At 36.9% G+C, this 22,261-nt stretch overlaps 1 protein-coding gene across 1 annotated transcript; it reads right to left on the bottom strand.

Annotated features, from left to right (window-relative positions):
- Window positions 1-6,460: 6,460 nt before the first annotated feature.
- On the bottom strand, window positions 6,461-19,289 carry LOC127546869 (dehydrogenase/reductase SDR family member 2, mitochondrial-like). Its single transcript, XM_051973785.1, is given in 11 exon segments — window positions 6,461-6,841; window positions 7,144-7,199; window positions 7,668-7,694; window positions 7,696-7,800; window positions 8,146-8,203; window positions 8,825-8,895; window positions 10,148-10,203; window positions 10,206-10,248; window positions 18,760-18,937; window positions 19,152-19,241; window positions 19,243-19,289. Coding segments are annotated over 11 exon segments (843 nt in total). The 3' UTR covers window positions 6,461-6,729.
- Window positions 19,290-22,261: the final 2,972 nt, after the last annotated feature.

The following is a 22,261-nucleotide window of genomic DNA, read 5'->3' as shown; positions in this document are numbered from 1 at the left end:
TGAGGAAACAAAGGTCCAGAGAAGGTAAATGATTTGCCTGGGATCATATAGATAGCCTAAGAAGCAGGATTTGGACCCAAATCTTCTTAGTCCTAGCTTAGTACTCTTTCCATTGCAACATACTGATGAGGTCAGGGTAGCAATTCCTAGTTGGAAATAAACATGTGACAAATTCACAATGGCCATTTTCTTTTTTTTTTTTAATTTTAAATTTAATTTTTTTATTTTTTAATAACTTTTTATTGATAGAATGCATGCCAGAGTAATTTTTTTTACAGTATTATCCCTTGTATTCACTTCTGTTCCAATTTTTCCCCTCCCTCTCTCCACCCCCTCCCCCAGATGGCAAGCAGTCCTTTACATGTTGAATAGGTTACAGTATATCCTAGATACAATATATGTGTGCAGAACCGAACAGTTCTCTTGTTGCACAGGGAGAATTGGATTCAGAAGGTATAAATAATCCGGAAGAAAAACAAAACTGCAAGCTGTTTATATTCATTTCCCAGTGTTCTTTCTTTGGGTGTAGCTGCTTCTGTCCATCTTTGATCAATTAAAGCTCTCTTTATTGAAGAGATCCACTTCCATCAGAATACATCCTCAAACAGTATCGTGGTTGAGATATATAATAATCTCCTGGTTCTGCTCATTTCACTTAGCATCAGTTCATGTAAGTCTCACCAGTCCTCTCTGTATTCATCCTGCTGGTCATTCCTTACAGAACAATAATATTCCATAACATTCATATACCACAATTTACTCAACCATTCTCCAATTGATGGGCATTTTTTCATTTTCCAGCTTCTAGCCACTACAAACAGGGCTGTCACAAACATTTTGGTACATACAGGTCCCTTTCCTTTCTTTAGTATCTCTTTGGGGTATAAGCCCAGTAGAAACACTGCTGGATCAAAGGGTATGCACAATTTGATAACTTTTTGAGCATAGTTCCAAATTGCTCTCCAGAATGGCTGGATGTGTTCACAATTCCACCAACAATGTATCAGTGTCCCCGTTTTCCCACGTCCCCTCCAACATTCCACATTATCTTTCCCTGTCTTTCTAGCCAATCTGACAGGTGTGTAGTGGTATCTCAGAGTTGTCTTAATTTGCATTTCTCTGATTAATGATGATTTGGAGCATATTTTCATATGTCTATAAATAGTTTCGGTTTCTTCGTCTGAGAATTGTCTGTTCATATCCTTTGACCCACAATGGCCATTTTCTTTGTCAAAGAGGACATTTACTTAGAAGAGGTTGCAGACAAAATGAAGAGATGAAATAAGTACCAGGATTAATAAATATGAAATAAGTTTGGAAGAGAAATAGAATTACCAAGGAAAGGAGTTTGGAAGAATCCATTAGAGGAATTTACCATGGGCCTGATTATGTACCATTGGCTGGTAGGGTAAATCCATAAGGGAGTTTAATAGACTAATCAGAACTAGAAAGAGGCCTTAGAGACCTAATCCAATTTATTCATTTTGCATATGAGGAAACAAAGGTCCAGGGAAGGTAAATGATTTGCCTAGGATCACATAGATAGCATAAGAAGCAGATTTGGACCCAAATTTTCTTAGTCCTAGCTTAGAAATCTTTCCATTGCACCATACTGATGAGGTCAGGGTAGCAATTCTTAGTTCAAAATAAATACATAACAAATTCACATTTTCTTTGTTTTCTTTATTTCTTTGTAGCTAACAAGGAGAAAGATGTCATTAAAGAGAAACCACTATGAGGGAGACAGTACCTTATAGTGGGCTTAGTCCTGAAAAGGATTTCATCATGAACAGATTTTTTATAGGAGAAATATAACTTTGGACATTTTGCTGGGGAAAAGGGGAAGTACCAAGAAATAATTTGGTAGCTCAGAGGGAGGGATCAAAGAAAAGCCACATAGAATGCACCTTGAATGGTCCCGGACCTGTCTAAAGAGATGCTCATTAATATCCCAAAGGTTATTTAAAAATATCCCAGACATCAGAGATTGACAATGGAGGCTGATAAAGAGTTCCAGTCTTACAATCACTCTATAAAAACAGGATAATCTGTTATATTTTATAATTGCCAGATGGGCTTCTTTCTGACAAGAGAAGAAAGGAAGCTCAAAGTCTACATCAATACAATTCCTCTTTCCATGTAATGCTTTATTTTCTGTCTACAAAATGCTTATTGGATCCAATGTTAGGAGATGCCATAGTGGAAACTCTAGTACCTCTACAATCTTAGTCTAGGGCTCCCCTATTTTTCCTACATTTACAGACGAGGGTTCCTCTTGCTTCTCTACTTACTGTTGTTTTATGCTTTACACAGTCACTTTCTCCTTCGTCCCCTCATCTAGCCAGTCAGTGATCTCAGCTGAGAGATTTATTAATCCATTTCCTGTTGTCTTCATTTGTTCTCATGTGCATCACTACAAATCAGGAGTGATTTTGAATTTTATGTCTCAGGAGTTTCTCCATTCCTATCTTGGAACACGTACCAGGAAGATAGTAAAACTCTTCATTCCTCATGCCAGTTTGACATATGGCTCCTATTCCTCAATATCCCTGCATCAGGTCCATTGTCTATTTTTCCTTTGAGAAATATTGATTGATCTCTCTCATTGGCAACTCACCTGACCTCTCTATGATTCAATTTTCTTATCTGCAATATAGGAACAATTCCTATAGCATCTACCTCAAAGAGAACATATATAAAGAGTTTGGGGGAAACTTCTAAGAGCTGCATAAGTATCAAAGGCGGCTAGCAGTTGGTGGTGGTGGTGGTAGTGATAATGATGGTGGTATGGATCATTATCATTCATGTTTGAGTTTTCAACTCCCATTCCTGTGCCTTTGCATGCTCCTGTCTGGAACACACTCCTTCCTCATATCTACCTTTTAGAATCCCTGTCTTTCTGTAGGGCACAGCTCCCATATATCTCATCATAATATCTAATTCCATTCTATTTCAACCTACATTATTCTACAGAGGCCAAGATAGCTCATAGCTATTGAAAGACATTCTAAAGGTCATCTAGAGAGAATCATCTTGAATTAAAAAGGGGATCATCAGGGTGGTAATCTGAGAGGGTAAATAGAAAGCCCTATTATACTGAGCCAAAGTTCCCAGAATAATCAGATCCAAAGGTCCAGGTAGAAGTTGTGAAAGAATTCATATCTAGTGAGTTAATAGAGGGTGGGAAGGGAGTGGGGATCAGTCAACCTAGAGAAAGTCAGGGGAGGAATACCAGACAGTAGGTGAAAGGGCAGTTGTCTCATGAAACTTGTTTACCCAAAAAATGGCATTCTTCCCCTTTTCTGTTTTGTTCTCTAATATGATTCTACTTGGGTTTCTATAACAGACATAATAATAGTTAGCATTTACATAGTGCTTTAACAGTTTGTAAAATGCTTTACAAATAATCATTTGATCTTCACAAAAGCCTGAGAGGTAGGTGCTGTTATTATTTCCATTTTACAATTGAGGAAACTGAGGCAGATAAAGGTTAAGGGACATGACTAGGGTTCCACTGCTAATAAGTGTCTAAGTTCTGATTTGAACTCAGGTTATCCCAGTCACAGGAAAAGTGCTGTGTATGCCTAGGATTGTTTTCTCTAAAACTGGGGCTTGGGCATGAGCTGAAGAATCAAACTGATTCCATCTAAGGCAGAAAGGTGGAGTTATTTTTTTAAAAAGGAAACAGAGGTCAAGAATCTGGAGACAGTAGATCTCAGTATTAAGTTCATTAGGATATAAGGAGGATTCAGGACTGTTTGGTCTCGAGGGAAGTAACAAGCAGAAAAGCATATTAGGTGATTTAGAATAAAACTGGCAAGATGAGGTGGCGAAATGAGAGAAAAAGAACGATTTAGGATTTATGAAGGGTCAGCTAAATTTTGACATTCCAGGATGCCTAGTTGTGACCCTTCTTATAATGTATATAAGACTATATTTCTTATTCAGGATTTTTGTAACTCTAGGGGCCATCTATAAATGAATGATGTTGCTTACAAAATAATGTAATTTGCAAAATACATTTATAAAGTTATATTGACAGTAAGACCTCTTTTCTTCTAATATTAACTTTTCTTTGCATTAGGAGTTCCTCCTTTCACCCATTTTTTGACCAAACTAGTATTTATATGTATAATACCAAAAAATTCTTTCTTAAAAGGGGTCTTTGTTCTCTAATCTAAAAAGACATTTATCTAATAATAACCAAGTAATTGGTTAAAGATAAAGAGAACGCCCTGTGTAAACTAATTGTTTACAATTTCAAATATCTATATAGTTTTATTTTGAAATAATTGATTGATTCTGTATCCTTTATTATTGATTTTATTTATAATTAATTGATTTTTTTTTGCCCTGTAATTGTCTGTCAGGGTTCTTTTATTCTGAACTTAGTTCAGAATTCAGCTGACTTGTAATAGGTTAAGTTTAGAAATCCAATTCTCTTGCAAATCATTGTTCTAGTCTTGCCTCAAAAAATTTAGCTAAGCTTGGGGGATGTGGCTTGCCATAAGGGGTATCTTTATACCACGAAGCTATCTTTCAAGGATGTCTGGTTTGCTGTCTAAAAAGTCTGATTTGTTATCTCTAGACTTTGCTTCTGAATGCAAACAATAAACATTTCTTAGTTACTGAGGTTAGGAGAGAATCTTTGCTAGTCCTTCATTACCAAACTTGCAGCCAATTAAGTTGTTTATCTTGCCTTAGATATATAACCAACTATGTGGACCTCCTATACAATTCTTTGTTCTATGCTTATAAAAGTGAGTTGCACCTGCAATTCTGGCTCTTTGGCATAAATTGAGGTAAACCATTGACCCATCTTATTTTCAGATCACCTGTCCTGATAACAAAAGGTTATCTTGCTTATTGGAGAAATATGCCTCAACTTATCTTTTTGTTAAATTTCACACAACAGTTCTCAGCTATTTTGGCCTCAGACACCCTAAACAATTGTATTCTCCCCTTGTCAGACTTCATCTGGAGTAAGTATTGTGTTCATTTCTGGGCAACATGATCTAAGAAGGGCATTGAAAAACTGGAGCATGTCCAAAAGAAGGAAATGAGGATGGTGAGGGCTTTACCTGTATGATATTATTTGTTTATTATTTGTTAATATGATATTATTATTTGAAAGATTGGTTGAAATATCTAGACAGGTGATGGGGAAATGAAGACAGAAGGTAACTTCATTTTTGACATTCATATTTGAAACCTTTCATGTAAAGGAGGAATTATTTTGTTCTGTTTGGTCCCCGAGGGCCAAACCAATTTTGGCTCTATGTCAGGAAAAAAAAAAAAAACTTCCTAAGAATTTGAATTTTCTAGAATGATCTGCTTCTAGATTTAGTGAAATTCCCTTCTGGGGTTTTCAAGCAGAGGGAATTATAATGGACATTCTTTTTGTACATAGATTGGACTAGATACCAGATGAGGTCTCTTCACACTCATATATTTAATTAATTCTGTGATTCTAATCTTATAATTCCTTGTTATCAAAACTTGAATAGCAGAAGAGAAATGAGCATTCCAATTCTATGCCTCCTAATCCAGCCTAACCAATTATAGTAATTAGGGAGTAATCAACAAAAATTTATTGTTTACTGCACATCCTGCATTGTTCTGATACCAAAGCTTAGCTCTGAAAATAAAGGTAAGAGATAACAGCTTCCTTCTAACTGATGCCTTAGAATTCACAGGGACCCAAGCAATTGAGAAAATGTCCTTAATTCCCAACCAACAGATCTAAATCATTGGTAAACAGATGACTCTGAAAGTCCCTTTTTAAGATGTAGGCCTGAATATTTTCTGTTTTCTGTCTCCAGCCCTTCAGAAGATTCAATCAATTATGAATAATATACTTTTAAAAACTCATTTGGGCACATAAGCTTTGTATGTGGGATCTTTTTTTCCCCTTTTCTAACACACACACACACACACACACACACACACACACACCTCATTTAGAGAGGCATTCACTGCTAAATATAAGAAATAATATAAAAAGGAGAGGTTATTTACTTCCTTCTTTCTGTCTTATCTTATACCAAAATAGCACTAATACAGGGTTAAGTCTTCTAGATATAGATTGATGGCTTGTTTTCAAAACAACAAATCTAGCCATTCCAGAGAAGTTTATTCAAACAGGGATCCTTCAACGTTCAAAGGTTACTCTTCTTTTTTTCTTAGGTCCCTTAATGAATACTAGCCTTTGCCATACTTTATTAATGGGAGTTTCTAAGTAATTAGACTTTGCTTAATCAAATCTCAACACGTACAGAACATGTATATGCTGAGGAACAGATTAAGGGATTGAAATGAGTTCAAGGATACTAAGAAACAGTCACTCATATATTTTATGAAGAACTAGATAAGATTCCCTGATCTGTTGTATGATCTCCCTTTCAGCCCAGTAGGATAAGTTTAAATTAGTGATTACTAAGAAAACAATTGTGGGAAATTATTTTCTTCTTATAGGTCTCTGGGCGTTTACATATTAGCTACACCTAAGCTCCAGCTTTGCAGTCAGCTTAAAGGTACAGTGCCTGGCATGTAGTAAGTATTATGTAATGCTCTTTTTTAGTTTTTGAGTGTTAATGAATTAACTAGGCTTTTTCCTGTTTTTTTTTTTCCCATTCTCTCTTCTACCCTTACCCAACTCTGTCCAGTTCCCAGCATCAAATGTACTATTTAACCCCAGAAATATAACTTTGTGTTTCTTGATAGGCTGCCTTACATCTTGGGAGAGAAGCCAGCTACTACAATGTTCTCTCCTGTGATGAAACTAGAATCTGGAGAACACAGGAAAGACACAATCCCCGCACACTCTTCTGGTTGTCCAGTCCTAGATGGAAGAGGAATAAGATTGAGATCAGAAAACCAGGCTCTAGTTAGTCTTTTCCTCTGTATGTGTAGTTTTAGAGGAAGGACCCAGGATGACCTCCATTTTTATGGTTCTTCCAATTCATAGGCACCTGGAATAAACAGGGTTTATTCCATGAAGGGATATATGATGAGTTCATCTTGGGGCATTCCTACTTCCAACTCACAAACACAAATCTAAGATTTTGTCAATCTCTCATGCCCTAGAATACTCTTACTCCCAGTCCTATAGAAGATATTGTATGAAGTTCCAAAACTATTTACCTCTGTATTCCATATACTTTCTTAATTTGATTCAGCAAGTCTGCATCTTCTTGGAGCTGATAAAAGCAAAATATTGAAAGATTTATTATTTAATCAAAATAAGGCTTATTCTGATTAAAGAGCTCCACTGACAACTTACAACCTTCCAACAGCAGTCCATTCTGTCTCTGGACAATTCATTAAAATGGATCCAGATTAAAATGCCAGAAGAATCATGGCAGGATATTAAAAAAGGTTAAGCACGGTGTCTATGGCTATGAGAACATGAAACCTGCTCATGCCCAGGGAAATGAAATGAAGGCTACTATGTACTGTTTTTTCCCCAGAGAAGATTAAAGCACATATATTGCTACAAGAAAGGAGAATCTACTAAATTCAGTGTATGAAGACTATAATGGATTAATAAGCCTAACCTCCCACTCTTGAATGTGAATCCATAAGTGTTGGCAGGGATTTGACCTAATCAGGAATTTAATCCTCAGTGAAGATGTTGAAAGGATTAGAGATTAACCTTAGAGTTTTACCACCACTTTGCTGAAGTCAGTCTTGATAAAGACCTGGAAGCAGACAGTTCACTCGGATCCCCTTTGGGGCCAGCTCCACAGCCAATGTCTTGGTAAAGCCCAGCAAGGCAGTTTTACTGACATTGTAGGGAACCTAACTTCTACAAGGACAAAAAAAATCAAGCAAAGTTCCCTGGGACTAGAGAAGAATTCAGCTTTCTAGGCTGGTTCTCTGTTAGCTCTGTCACAGATTGGGGGAATATCTTTGGATTAGACTTGCATATTTGTCAAATGAGGATAAAATCTGCCCTTGGATAAGATTCCAAGAGAATGTGCTAAATACTGAATGACATAACAGATGAAAATAAAATACTTTCAAAAATTTGCATAAAAGCATAAAAGATACATAGGCATAAAAGAATTATTTTTAGAATGCAAAATCTATACCTTTTCCCATGTACTTACTGGGACCCACCCAACCAAGTTTGAAGAAGTCAACACTTACTGAAACTGGAAGGTAGGCTGAAATGGATGATACTAAGATCACAGAACATTTCCTACAAGAAAATAACAAATGGGATGACTATAGCTGAGAGATCATGTGTTTTCAAGAGATTAGCTTTTCTAGTGATAGAAGTTGTAGAAGCTAATGGGAAGAGGACTAAGCTCTATGATAAGAGATTTGGTGGCTTCTTATCAGTATGTCTGGGTAAAAGCTGAATCCTTAGAATAGTGAAATATTGGAAAGTTTTTGACCATGGAATGATGGATGGTATCTTATGGGCCCCCATGAAAGATAGTTAAGTAGAATTTTAAAATCCTAGAATTGAAGAGTCATATTAGACTTCAAATACGATGCAGTTCAATTCCCTACCCGAAATTATGAATTTCTATGAGTTCTTTGGCAAATGATTATCCAGATTCTGATTAAAGAGCTCCACTGACAACTCAACCTCTTCAACAACAATCCATTCTATCTCTGGACAATTCATAAAAATGGAACGGGTTTCACTTAGGAAGTCTACCTCAGAGTTCAGAGGAAGAGGGATCGAGAGAGTTAGTTTAGCCTTAGGCATATAAAGAAAATCCATGTAATTGTTCATGTCCTAGTTTTCCTGCTCTGCTTGGCCCAGCTCCTGTGACCAGTAACCCACTTATTCTTCTTCTCCATTTCATACTTCCTTTTCTCCATATGAGGCAGCAGTTGACCCAATAGCAGGGCTGGTGACTTCACATTTACATCCAAAATCTGAATTCAGAACAAGAAAATACAATATGTGTATCTAGGATATACTGCAACATATCCAACATATAAAGGACTGCTTGCCATCTAGGGGAGGGGGTGGAGGGAGGGAGGGGGAAAAAAAAATCGGAACAGAAACGAGTGTCAATATAAAGTAATTATTAAATAAAAAATTTTTAAAAAAAGAAAAAAAAAGAAAAAAAGAAAATACAATATGGTTATTTTTGATCTCTTAATCTTAGCAGAACTTTGAGTTCTGTCAATTTCCCTGTAGGAAATATCTGGAATATTGATAACTCCTTTTACTATATGAGGTCTCCAAAGGGAAGGAATATGAGGATATGTATAGGGGTCTGAGGAACCTGGTTCCTGCTCCAGGCAAGGGAAAAAAATCACAAATATGCAATTTAGGAAAACCTCTTATAGTTGTCTCTTCCACAGTGACTTCTCCCTATCTAGGCTAACCTATTCTGGAACAAGGCAAGAGAAAACAAGAGTAAAGGTAATATAGGAGAGCTGGTTTAAATTGGTTTGATTAAATGGTGGAGACTTAGGGACAGAATAGGGTAGTTTAAAAATAGAAAACCTTTATGATAATTCCTTGAAGAGAGTATTCATTCACTCTGAGGGAAGTTGAGTTATAGCTATCCTGGGTCAGTGACAGTAATCCAGCTCAATGGCAATGGATTGAAGCTGAGACTCTGGCATCCCTTTTGGATGGCACCATACAGATTAAAGGTCTCCCAGTAAAAGTCATGAAACGTAGGGAGAAGCAGAATGATCAATATGCTTCATGGCTGATTTTGGGGCTGTGTATCTTTCCTGGAACTATGAAAGCAGCTATTCATTTGGGAGGGCAGAGATTTCCTGGTCCCATCCCAGTTCCATCCTGGAGGATTGCTTCCTATGCCAGGAAAATGAAATGGCATTCCAGAAGATAGAATACATTTCATCTGGATTTGACATCAGAAGAACCCTGAGCCAACATGGAAGGGGTGAGATCCTACCCCATGGTTTTGGGGACTAAAATGCTTGGCCCCAGGGCTGTGTCTAAGGAAAGTGTGTGAATAGAGATAAAGATAAGGAAAACCTAAGAGGGGGAGCATTTGTTTTCTTGGCAATTAAAGAATTGTAGGTTACCAGTTCCATGACACAATGAGAAGAGTGACTGTGCAAACTCAGAATATTAGATATAGCAGCTAGCACATGACACAAGTATCATTGAATCTAAACCTAAATTCAACTCCTAAGGCCTCACCTTATCCCAGACCCGCTCACTGACCCCCAGAGTGCTCCTTACTAATGGATTACTTCAGCAACACAAACTAGGAAGTCAACACCTCCATAATGGTCTGCAACCTAAAGAGGAGAAAATGAGATTAAAAAATAGGGAATCAGAGATAAAGGGGAGGTAATAAACAACCTCTCTTTCTTTATGTCTTTTATGTCTTTGTTTCTCTGTCTCTGTCTCTCTTCATCAATTTCTTTCTTACTCTTGCTATATTGGGACAAAATGTTGTAGACTCACTGTATATGGGGTGATTTTTTTTTAACAGACCCATAGATTTAGAGCTGGAAATAACTCTTGGAGACCAGCAAATTCAAACCCCTTATTTTGCATCTGTGGAAACTGGGTCCCTTAGAGGTTAAGTGACTTGCTAAATATCACACAGATAGAAAGTAAGATCTGGGATTTGCATCTAGATCTTTGGACTTAAAGCCCAGTCCTCTAACCTGGACTATTTTGCCTTTCATCGCTAGAAGCTGGAATAGACTTTATTGTCTCCTAAACAATAAAATCACAATAAGAAAGCCTTTATATAGTGCTTTAAAATTTTAAAGTTCTTTACATAGACTGTCTCATTTGTTATTCACTGATGCAAGGCAAAACTTTTCACTCTTTTCTGATTCCTTTCATACTCCTCCAGTAAATGGTTTCAAACCTCCTCTTTGTTTCTCTAGCTACCTAAGCTACCTCCTTCCCCCTCATCTGGGAATCTTGCCTCATACTACATTCTCTGCCCAAATTTCCTACTTGAAACCATCATCCCCATTCTCTCCTCTTTGCTCCAGTCTTGGAGGTGAGATGGCCTTCTATTAGCCTATACCAATTCTTCTATACATACTCTTGATCATATTCCCTCCTTTCTCCTCTGAGACCTCATCCTTCAATCATTCCTATTTGTCCCTAATTTTCAATTTCTTCTTATCCATTGATTCCTGCTGTACTGCCTACAAACGTGCTAACTTCTCCATCCTTTAAACAAGTTCTCAAGTTCAAGCTATTATTCTATATCTCTCCTTTTTATAGCCAAACTCCCTGAAATAAGAGCTATCTGTCCTGATTGTACTCAGTTTCTCACTTGCTGCTCACTTTTTAGCCCCTTTCATTCTGACTTCTGTTCCCTGTACTCAAGTAAAATTGTTCTTTCAATGTTACCAATAATCTCTTTATTGCTAACTCCAATGGCCTACCCATCCTTCAGTATACTCTCTCCTTGACACTATTCTTTTGTGATTCTCTCCCTACCTATCTCACTATTCCTTAGTTTTCTTTGTTGGTCTTTATTCATATTTTGCCCTTTTTGTGTGTTATACTGTGTGGGTCTTTCTGGGCACTCTTCTCCATCTAAATGCTTTCAGTTATCTCATGAGCTCACATGGGCTCAAATTGTCTTTATGCAGCTGACTTTCAAACCTACAACTCCAGTTCCACATCTCCAATTACCTGCTCTATCACCTGGATGTACCATGGGTACCTCAAACCCTACAGTCTGAAATAGAAACCTAAATCAATTCCCTCTCAATTTCCCTCTTTCTGTTGAAGGAACCACTATTCCTCCATTCACTCACATTTACAATCTTCCATTCTCTCACCTCCAATCTAGCTGCTCGATCTGATAGATTCTTCTACCACAACATCTCTATCCCTTTCTCACTATTCACACCACAACTAACTTAGTATATAGGCCCTCATCACCTGTCCTCTAGACCATTATATAGTCCCTTGTTGGCTCTCCTCCTCAAGAAGCTTCTATGGTTCCTAACTGTTCCTGGGAAAAATTCAAATTTACCTTTTGTCATTTAATTCCTTAACAATCTAATACCAGGCAATTTTTTTCAGACTCACTGCTCATTACTCCCTCTCACATACTCATATAGGTTCCTGCCATATGACTTTTTTGATGCCCTCTGTATACAACATTTCATCTCCCACTTCTTGATTTTCATAGGTTGTGTTCTATACTTAGAGTGCTTTTTCTCTTCACAATCATCTCTTGAATCCTTCAAAACTCAAATCAAGCACTACCTCCTTCAACAGACTTTTTTCTGATTCCTCCACTAGTTAGTGTTCTCCATGATTATAGTTTGTATTTATTTTGCATATATCTTTCATTTACTTATTTGTGAACATCTGATTGATTGATCTTCATAACAACCCTGAGAGATAACTACTACAGATGAATAAACAGAGGCTCAGAGACATTGTGACTTTCTCATTAGTAAGATGTTTGTAAGGGATAGTACAAACAGTACTAGTTTGAGGAGAATAAGCTTTTAAGGGGAGATTTGAATCCATTCCTCTCCTGAGTCCAAGTCCAACACTCCATTGTAAGATACCTCCTCGAACTAGCTAAATGCTGTCCTAGAACCATTCCCACAGGATTATTGTGAGGAATATATTTTGTAAATTTTAAATTTGTAAATTTAAAGAAAAGAATTCATATTATTACAATATAATTTAAATTGTCATCCTTGATTCAGAACTCCAAATTTGAACTTTAATAGACTAGGTTTAGTACTAGTGAATCTTCCTACTAATTATTTTGTTTTGTGCCTCTGTCAAAATATTAGGAAACACCCTGTTTCCTAGAGCTAAGGCCAGCAAGCAAGCTGTGTCCTGAGCATGACATAACAACAATCCTTTGCTCCAGTTCTCACCTTATTGTATTGTTTTGACCAGCACCAGGTGTTTTCTAAGCTTGGACAGGACAAGTACCCATTTCCCAGTCATAAAGTCCTGCTATGAATCAAACTTACCTCCTTTGTTACCTCTCATTGTCAAGGCTACAGCTAATAGTGATGGGATATTGGCGTGCAAAAGTGCTGAACTCTAAAAATACATTGGGGTTCTGGGACTCTCCCCATATGGACCACCAAATGTTGGGGTTTTAGGTTATGTTACCAATATCTCAAAAAAAATTTGTAAGCTTAGACCATCACCAGATCAAGAGGCAAAGATTTTATAATTATGCCATTGACTGGCAGGTTAACTTCCAAAGGGAGTTTTAGCAGTTAACAAGAGGAAAGAAAAGGGCTAAGTTTCCTAACAGAATTTACCATTAACAAGGAGGAAGACACCATAATAAAGAAGGGCTAAGTTCCTAATGAATTAGGTACAGCACAAGATGGGCTAAATTCATAAAGAAGTTTATAGAAAAATATAACCTCAGGGGTTAACCTCATAACTTGGCATTCTGATCGGATACAGTTATTGTGGGGTCATGATAATTTTGTCAATACAAAGAATTCAACTACAGCCCATTGCAACAAAGATTCACATAAATTCAACAAAGGCCTTTTCCTTCTCAACATCCCTTCCTATAACCTACCTAGGCACTGGATTGCTAGAAGGGACATAGTTTTTTTCTGGGGTCTTATTTACTCCATCATCCCAAATGTTGATATAAATATTGAGATCTCCCTATACTGCCTCAAGTCCCTCTATTAGGGGCAGGACAGCATATGTGTCTAGATTCCCTCCTTGTTTGCAAGACATTTCCCTTATTTTGAAATTAAACTTCTGTTTGATTCATAACTCTCCTCTTTCCAGCCTTCTCTGTTTATCTCCAGCCATCCACACGTTGGAAGCCAGTTCATTCCAGTTGACACCTTCATCCAGGATTTTCCCTGGGAACCTCAGATTATAACTCATTTCTGAGTGTGTAAAATGGTTCTCAGTTTCCATTTAAGCACTCGAGCTAAGAATATAATTTGGATGCAGTGACCTTTATCTCATTCCATAGAAATAATGCAAAAAATATGAAGGATTGCTAAGACCTCATGGATAATCAACATCAGATGAATTCCACTTTTCACTTAGGGACTTTTATAATTTTCCAGACTCAAAGTGCCACCTTGTGGTAGATACTTCCTGGGAAGGGAAACATACCTGTAGACAACAGAGACATACTTACATACATACATTCATATAAATATGTATATATAGACATAGATGTATGCCCTTCAAGTATCCCCCAGAGACCTCCATAGTTTTCTAGCTGTATAGCACTATCCTGAAGTTCGGATTCCCCAACTTTGGAATTTTATACTTGGAGTTGCTTGGAGAGTCACTCCTCTTTCTACAGATCAACACTTGTATAACTCAGGGTAATGGTGAATGATAAGGTCCAGGTTTACTCCTCCACATCATTGTTTAGTCTCTTGCTGTTGTTCCAGCTCTGAGCCATGTGGTTGCTCTTTTTCTGGTTCAACAATTTGAAAAGAATTATTCCTCTCCTCTCCAGGATGCTGAGTCCAGGAGTTTGACATTGTCCAAGAAATCTCCCTCTTTTCTCCAGGAGGAAGTGGGAGAAACAAAAAAAATGTTTCTTAAGTGAAAAAAACTTTTCATTACCCAAAGAATCACCCTCCATATGTCAATGGATATAGTTCTCATACTCAACAAAAGAGATTAATTATTTCAATAGCTATGTACATAGAGACATATCTCTGAGACTAAAATAGATCTAAAACAAAGGTTTCATCCTTTAATCTTAAGTTGAACAAGCTATCGCTTCATACCCTATTAAAGAGATGTTAAAAAATTTTTGTGCAAAATCTCAGAAAAATCAAAATAGTGAATAACACAAAGGTGTATGGGAAACAATTGTATCTTATTACTAATTGTGTAATAAGAACCATAAGAAAATCTCATAAAGGATAGATGAGTGGAAAATGAGTAGCCTTGCCTCAGAGGGAAAGGGAGAAATAGCAAATTGATCAGTCTACTCCTAGTCACAGTTTCTACATTATTATTCTTCAGTATTTCAAGGATCCTTGTAGGCACTCTCATATACAAAGATTGGAAAACCTCTTTGGCTTGGTTGGGTAATTTTGAGAATTCCCATAGACTCTTTGTGAAGATCCTCTCTAACTTAGCCAGGCTGGTCCTCAATCAATAGACATAGAGTTTCTTTAAAAACCTACACTCAAACCTCTGCTCCACTGACATATTTGTTCAGAACACTGAGTTATCTACACATCACAATGAGACATTGGAGAAGGCCTTATTATCATTTTTAAATTGTTTAATTATTCCTGGAACAGGTTTAGTAAATGAAGAGTACTGGTTGACCCATTTCTTTTTCTCTTGATAGATAGTGAACTGATATTATCATGGAGACATTCTAGAACAAATATGTCTAAAACCTGAGCCCTATCATATAATTGCAACTTAGAGTGCAACTTCCAGGGTCTTCTGGTCCACCTCACTTTAATAATATAATTTCTCTTTCTCCTCTTCTTCTAGTCACAGCCTTTGTTCTTATCATTCATTTCTATCTTTCCTTCAACAAACATTGATTAAATAGTTACTAGTTCTACTTCCAGGTAGATCTATATTTCATGTCTCACTGTGATATGAAGGTAACCTTAGTTTCTCCAAGATTATGCCAACAGAACCCAAGCTCTGGAAGACTCATTAAGTAGAAATGGCTTAGAATTGGGCCCCACAAAAGACTGTATATATATATTTATTGTTCAAGGACCAGCTCAGCTAAGTTCAGGTTCACCACTTGGTTTGGCCACATTTCTAGTGCTGGAATGAGGTTTCTGGATATTAAGTTGGGAGCGTGGGAGAGAAAACCTGGAGTGTAGCATGGAGAGGAATGGTTAAAAGATGAAATACTATCTTAAATGCAATGTATAGTATCTTGCTCATGAGTGTTTGCTTAGATACTTCAAGGATTTGTGGTTTGTTGGTGTGAGTACTTCCCTTCACGCACAGATCACAGTCCCTCTATTACTTGCAAGATGGACTTTGAGAGTTCCTATGGTCAAAAGATGTATTACCTTGTGGCCAACCAAATGATGAATCTATCTGAACTTATCTGAAGTAGTGAGGGAGATATAGTGTGTCCACATTATCTAAAATTTTTTTATACCTTTTATTTTTACATCATAGTCATTCTCTCCATTCTCCCACTATCAAATCATTTCTTCTTTCAAAAAATCAAAACTAAAAATTGTTGTTTAGGTATTTTCAGTCATGTCTGACTCTTTGTGGCCCCATTTGGGATTTTCTTGGCAAAGACACTGAAGTGTTTTGCTATTTTCTTCTCCAGCTCATTTTACAGATGAAGAAACTGAGGCACACAGGGTTAAGTGACTTACCCAGGATCACACAGCTAGGAAGTATTTTAAACCAGATTTGAACCCAGGAAGATGAGTCCTCTGGATTCCAGGACCAGTGTTATGTCCACTATACTATCTAGTTACCCAAAAAATATTTCATAGTAAATATTTCATATGTAATTCATCACCTCTCTACTGAAAGGAAGGAGAAATATTCATCATCAATTCTGTAGGATTAAGATTCAGTTTTACCTTTGACAAGCTTCAATATTTTGATAAATGTGTGACATTTTTGGGATGGATTCTCCCTCCAAATTGTGCATATTACAACCTAACTACATCTGTTCTTCCTAAATCCTCCACCAGGCTTCATCTGGATCTTGTAATATTTTCCAAATACCATGAAACACTCAGGCTCTTTGCTATTTCTCCCTTTCCCTCTGAGGCAAGGCTATTTTCCAGTCATCTATCTTTTATGAGATTTTCTTATGTTTCTTATTACACAATTAGTAATAAGATATAATTGTTTCCCACACACTTTTGTGTTATTCACTATTTTGATTTTTCTGAGATTGTAGTATTCCATAATTTGTAGTTATCTCACATTATCAGAATATTAATGTTAAAATACTGATTTTTAAAAATGAATATATTTTAATGACAGAAAATTCTGCTCTCCATGGCACATAAGTCCTTATTTTTGATAATCAAGCTGAATGTATTATGCTTTTGACATATAAGGTACCCTCTTTTACATGGGCTCTCAGAAAAGCAATCTCAGTTCAAGGTACTCTGCAAGTCATCATCCATTCAAAACCATAATTCATGAGCCCCTCATTTTAAGTTTACTTTTTACCAGCCAGCCACAGGGCACATTAACTCAAAGCTAAAGACATTTAATCAACAGCATGGCAAATTATAAACTAAAAAAGATCTTTCCTATGTGCTAGATGTTCCCACATATTACCTTGCCATCAGTGGGGAAGAGAACAAACATTAAAAATCACGAAAAGATAGACAATCATGAATATAATTTCTTCTACTAATATATTTCTTGAATGGTAATTTTTTGTTATATATTTTGAATCCTCCAGAAGTTCTGCTGGGCACATGAGAATGTTCTCTTTTGTTTTGTTTTATTTTGTATTCCTTTTCTGTTTTTTTTTCTTATTCTGTTTTTAAAACAAAATTTTTTAATGTTATTTAAAAAAACACATGGATATACACATAGGGAATACATGTGGCCAGGGCACATATATGAGAGGATATTCAAGAAGGACCTGTGGTGCCCAGGACATACATAAAGATGGCATGTGACTGGAGCAACTCACAACTTTGATGCTCTAGGACTACTTGTGTCCTCTGGTGGTATAATCTGCTGAGAATCATATGTCTGCCACTCTCTTGGTTGATGGTGGATGACATTACTGATCTTGTAGAAACTTCTGGGTAACTCCACTGGTTTCCTGTTCACCAAACTACTCCTTTTCATTATCAGATTCTATGGTTCAGCTCTTCAGGGATATCAATTTTTTTTTGGTTTCCAAATGACAGATTAAGTAATTAGGAAGCCTCTCCCTGAGGAAGGCACATTGACAGATCTTTAATCCATTTCAGAGGCTAAGAGTTATGACATCCAGCTAAGGACAAATAACTACATGAAAAATCAAAATACCTCTAGGCAAAAGGTTAGTTTTATTCTTTTTACTCCCCAAATCCCATGCTAATGTGAAATCTGTTGTTCAGACAATTGTTTTGATAGATTTTTAGAAATTCCATGTACTTTCCCTGTAATGCTTTATAGGGATTTTGTGCTCCCAAAACCTATTTAGCAAGTGGGGGAATGGAGGTCTGACAAAGAAACCCCAACAGTAGTTATGTGGAAGCTGAGACTAAGTTCTTTTTGTTCCCATGAACCTCCATCAATTGGCATGCAAATGAAACTAAACAAGATTGAAATCTAAATGAAGAAAGCAAGGTTTGCCCTCTATTCTCTAGGATTGGTTTCTGCCTTTATTATATATTACTTCTAACAATTTTTAAAATCTTTTTTTATTATAGTCAATCTTTATAACAGTTGACTCTCTCCCTATACATGGAAAAAAGTAAACTGGCTAATGGATAGATAGGAGCAAAATTTCAAACCATAGGGATAAAGGGGAATGTGAATTTCCAAACCCTGTCTAGAAGTGAGCCAATTCTCTGTTTTGGCTCTGCCAATTGGAATCTCATCTTCCAGATAATGTGTAATTGAATCCCCAAATCAAATCAATAAACATTTATTAAACACTTAATATCCCCAACCTAGAGTTTCCAGGTCTGAGCCATCAAGATCACTTTCCCTTCCGAGGATCTGCTCTCATTGGCCCAGAATGTATGTAATTCATACATTCAAAGCAAACCACATGAGTCCCTTGGTTCATTCAGTTCTAAGCCTCTAAATCATGGGTTGAATAATTAAGAAATGTCTGTGTTTTTTCTCATTGGTATCTACCACCATTTTTGGTCACACACCATAGTCACCAGCCTGTGGCAATCCTCCGCCTTCCCTGCATGGCACACCAGGCCCCTCACACTCAGTCCCTCTTCCTTCAGCATGGACACAGCCCGATCCACATTCTGCTGCTTGCGACTGCTCACCACCACGTGGGCCCCATCCCGGATCAAGCTCTGGGCAATAGCAAAACCAGTGCTGCCAGAGGAAAGGAGACGGAAAGACATTCTCATTTCTTCCCCGAGCTTCTACCTCAGCACCGTGAAACCTTTCTTCAGCAGAATATCCCACTGTCCAGCTTGTTCTGACTCAGGAACTGACCTTGCATTCTCCGGTGGATCAGTTTTTCTTCTGAGAGTGGGGACCCAGTGTCCCTGCTGTGCACTTCAATTAGGAATCTATCTTTGCTCACCCTTGAGTGGACCCCGCGATCACGGCCACTTTGTCAGCCAAAATGCCTTTCCTGTCTACTCCAGTGCTGTTCCTCCTCACTGAGACGGGCCATGGGAGAGAACAACGTTCCACAGGCAGACGCCAGTGCCCTGAACATGTCGCTCAGTGAATGATCTTTCCATTAGACTTGGGTCCAGAGAGAACCTGAAGGGAAATGGTCAGCATTATTCATCACATAGGGGCCTCTGATACAGAACAGCTTGGAGGATTTCTCTGACACACACATTCCTGCCCCATCTTGCCCCAGAAATAGAAGAGACAATATTGCTGCTTTGTTTTATCTTTTCTTGTTTGGCTTGTTTTTGGGGGGGGGGTGGCGGAGTAGGTATCCCCAGAGCTTAGCACAGTGTTTGGAGCATCATAGTAGATGCTTAATAAGTGCTTGTAGATTGTCTGACCTGAGATAGGGATAACTTATTGTCATTGAGACTTAAGGGCACTGAAAAGCTGTCTGGGACATGCTGTCCTGTCACAGTTCTGCCGTAGACCTATAAGCTTTTGTGATCTGCTGCCCCAAAGTTATTTTCTTTGTCAGAGTCTGCAGTCCTCACCTTGAGGAACCCTGATACTTTGTTCCTTGATAGAAGAGGCAAAGGAGAAAAATGAGGAAAACAGTTAATGGAACATTAATGCTCTTCCAGCTTCAGTAGTTCCTCCTATAGAGCCTTGGATACTATTATATAGCTTTAAGAAAGAGGGAATAAAATCTTAGGAAGACAATTTAGTTGTTTTATAGAGAGAATTAACTGTCATGCCTGAGAGAGACTATGAAAGACACATAGAGAAAGGACTAAGAGAACTTCTTTCCTGAGAGAATGAAAAATTTAACTATCATGGAGTAATAATCTAAAGAGGTATTTTGAGAAAACTTAGTTTAACTTTTATTTGTGGAGAAGATAACTTAAAAAGAATTCTTGTTGGATTATGTATGGTCTGTGAAGAAGTCAGCAGCTATATCTTTGGTTAGAATAGACTGGCTGTAATTTTTCTCAAAGCTTATATGTTATTGAAATACTTAAATCTCTTTTTTATTGCTTGATATACTGTTAATAAATTGTGTGGCCAGTAATATTGTTCATCTAAGCCTATGAAACTAGGGATTTTGGTGGGGGAGAGGGGTAAAAAGGAGAGAACATGTATGGGAAAAGAGGTTTATTTATAAACTAGGGTGAGTGCTCAGAGTTGCTTGATTAATGATTGAGAGAGATTGTGTAATTCTATTCAATTATGAATAAATATAAGAACATATTTCCTTGATTGCTTTGGGACATGTGTAGAAAATTACTAAGAAATAAGCCTGTAACAGATAGAAAGGACTGAGGAATGACATGTTTATCAACTGCTATAAGCACAGGAGGCAACTAGGTGGTGCAGTGGATAAAGTGCTAGGGCTGGAGTCAGAAAGATTTTTATCAATGTGAGGTCAAATCTGGCTTCAAACTTCACTAGCTGTGTGACCGTGGGCATGTCATTTAACCTTATTTGCCTCAGTTCTCTCATCTGTGAAATAAACTGGAGAAAGAATAAAGAAATGTGTATTTAAAAATAATATGCATGTATAACTAGAAAAAAAAACAATAAACAATAAATGACCTAGAGAAAAAAATGACAAACTACTCTAGTATTTTTGCCAAGAAAAATCCAAATAGAGTCATGAAGGGATGGATACAACTGAAAAGTGATTGAATAAACCATAGTGTATTGCAAAATAAACCCTCGTTGATATATTATAGGAGTGGTGTGAGGAGTGTTGTGTCTACTCCTGTCACACTTATATTTTTACCCGTTTGAACAGATAATGGACATACATTTCTGTGACCACTTTTCACTGAAATTTTCCCTTTTTCACTAGGATAACATCTGCCTTCCCTTGTTGGGGGGTCATTTCCTTCAGCTTTCTCTTTTTGTACCTTGTTTCATCTGTTTTGTTCTTCCCTTCAAAGAAGGCTCAATTTTTGTCCTCTCAAAGTCTCTTCACAAAGCCGTTACAACTTTTATATCTTCCCATCACCAAAATCAAAACCTGCCTTTTTATTGTGTTTTTTAAAATTTAATTTTACGGTTTATTGGCCTAATTTTTGCTGTCTGCAAGTAGATTGTCCACAAGTAGTTTGTAAATGTCCCATTTATCAAATATATAGAGAACTGAGTCAAATTTGTAAAAAATAAAATAAAATGAGAGTCATTCCCTAGTTGATAAATGGTCAAAGAAAATTAAAAAGATAGTCTTTAAAAGAAGAAATCATAGCTGTCAAAAGTCACATAAAAATGCTCTAAATCTCTACTGATTGGAGAAATGCAAATTAAAACCAATCTGAGTTACCACCTCATATATATCAGATTGTTTAATATGACAGAAAAGGAAAATGACAAGTATTGGAGGAGATATGGGAAAAATTGAGACACTAATGCATGATTGGTGAAGTTGTGAACTGATCCAACCATTCTGGATGGTCATTTGGAATAATGTCCAAAGATCTATAAAATCATGCTTGCTTTTTGACCCAGCAATATCATGATTAGCTCTGTATCCCAAAGAGATCAATGGAAAAGAACCTTCATGTACAAAAATATTAATGGCAGCTCTTTTTAGTGATAACAAGAAATTGGGAAGTGAGGGGATGCCCATGAATTGGGTAGTGGTTCAACAAGTTGTGGTACATGTTTGTGAAGGAATGCTGCAATGTATGTAATTTGGAAATATATATGCATATACATAAATAAATTTTCATGTAAAAGGGTAGTCACTGAAATTTTTTAAAGATAATTTTGAAGGGGCAGCTAGGTGGTGCAATGGATAGAACATTAGCCCTGAAGTCAGGAAGATCTGAGTTTAAATCAGACATCAGACACTTGATATTTAATAGCTATGTGACCCTGGGCAAGTCACTTTTTGCCTCAGCAAAAAAAAAAAAAATTATTTTTATAGAATCACAATTCTCATGCTTATAAAACTTCTACTTACACTAAATAAATGATCATTCCATAGGCTAGAATTTAAACAAAACTTAATTTAAAAAATCACTAATTCCTATAAATTTTTAATAAAGTTCAGTTTCATAATTTGTG

This window comes from Antechinus flavipes, chromosome 2, assembly GCF_016432865.1.
Source record: "Antechinus flavipes isolate AdamAnt ecotype Samford, QLD, Australia chromosome 2, AdamAnt_v2, whole genome shotgun sequence".
Lineage (NCBI taxonomy): Eukaryota > Metazoa > Chordata > Mammalia > Dasyuromorphia > Dasyuridae > Antechinus > Antechinus flavipes.
The sequence above is the reverse complement of the archived record's forward strand: the minus strand, read 5'-3'. Positions and strand labels throughout refer to the sequence as shown.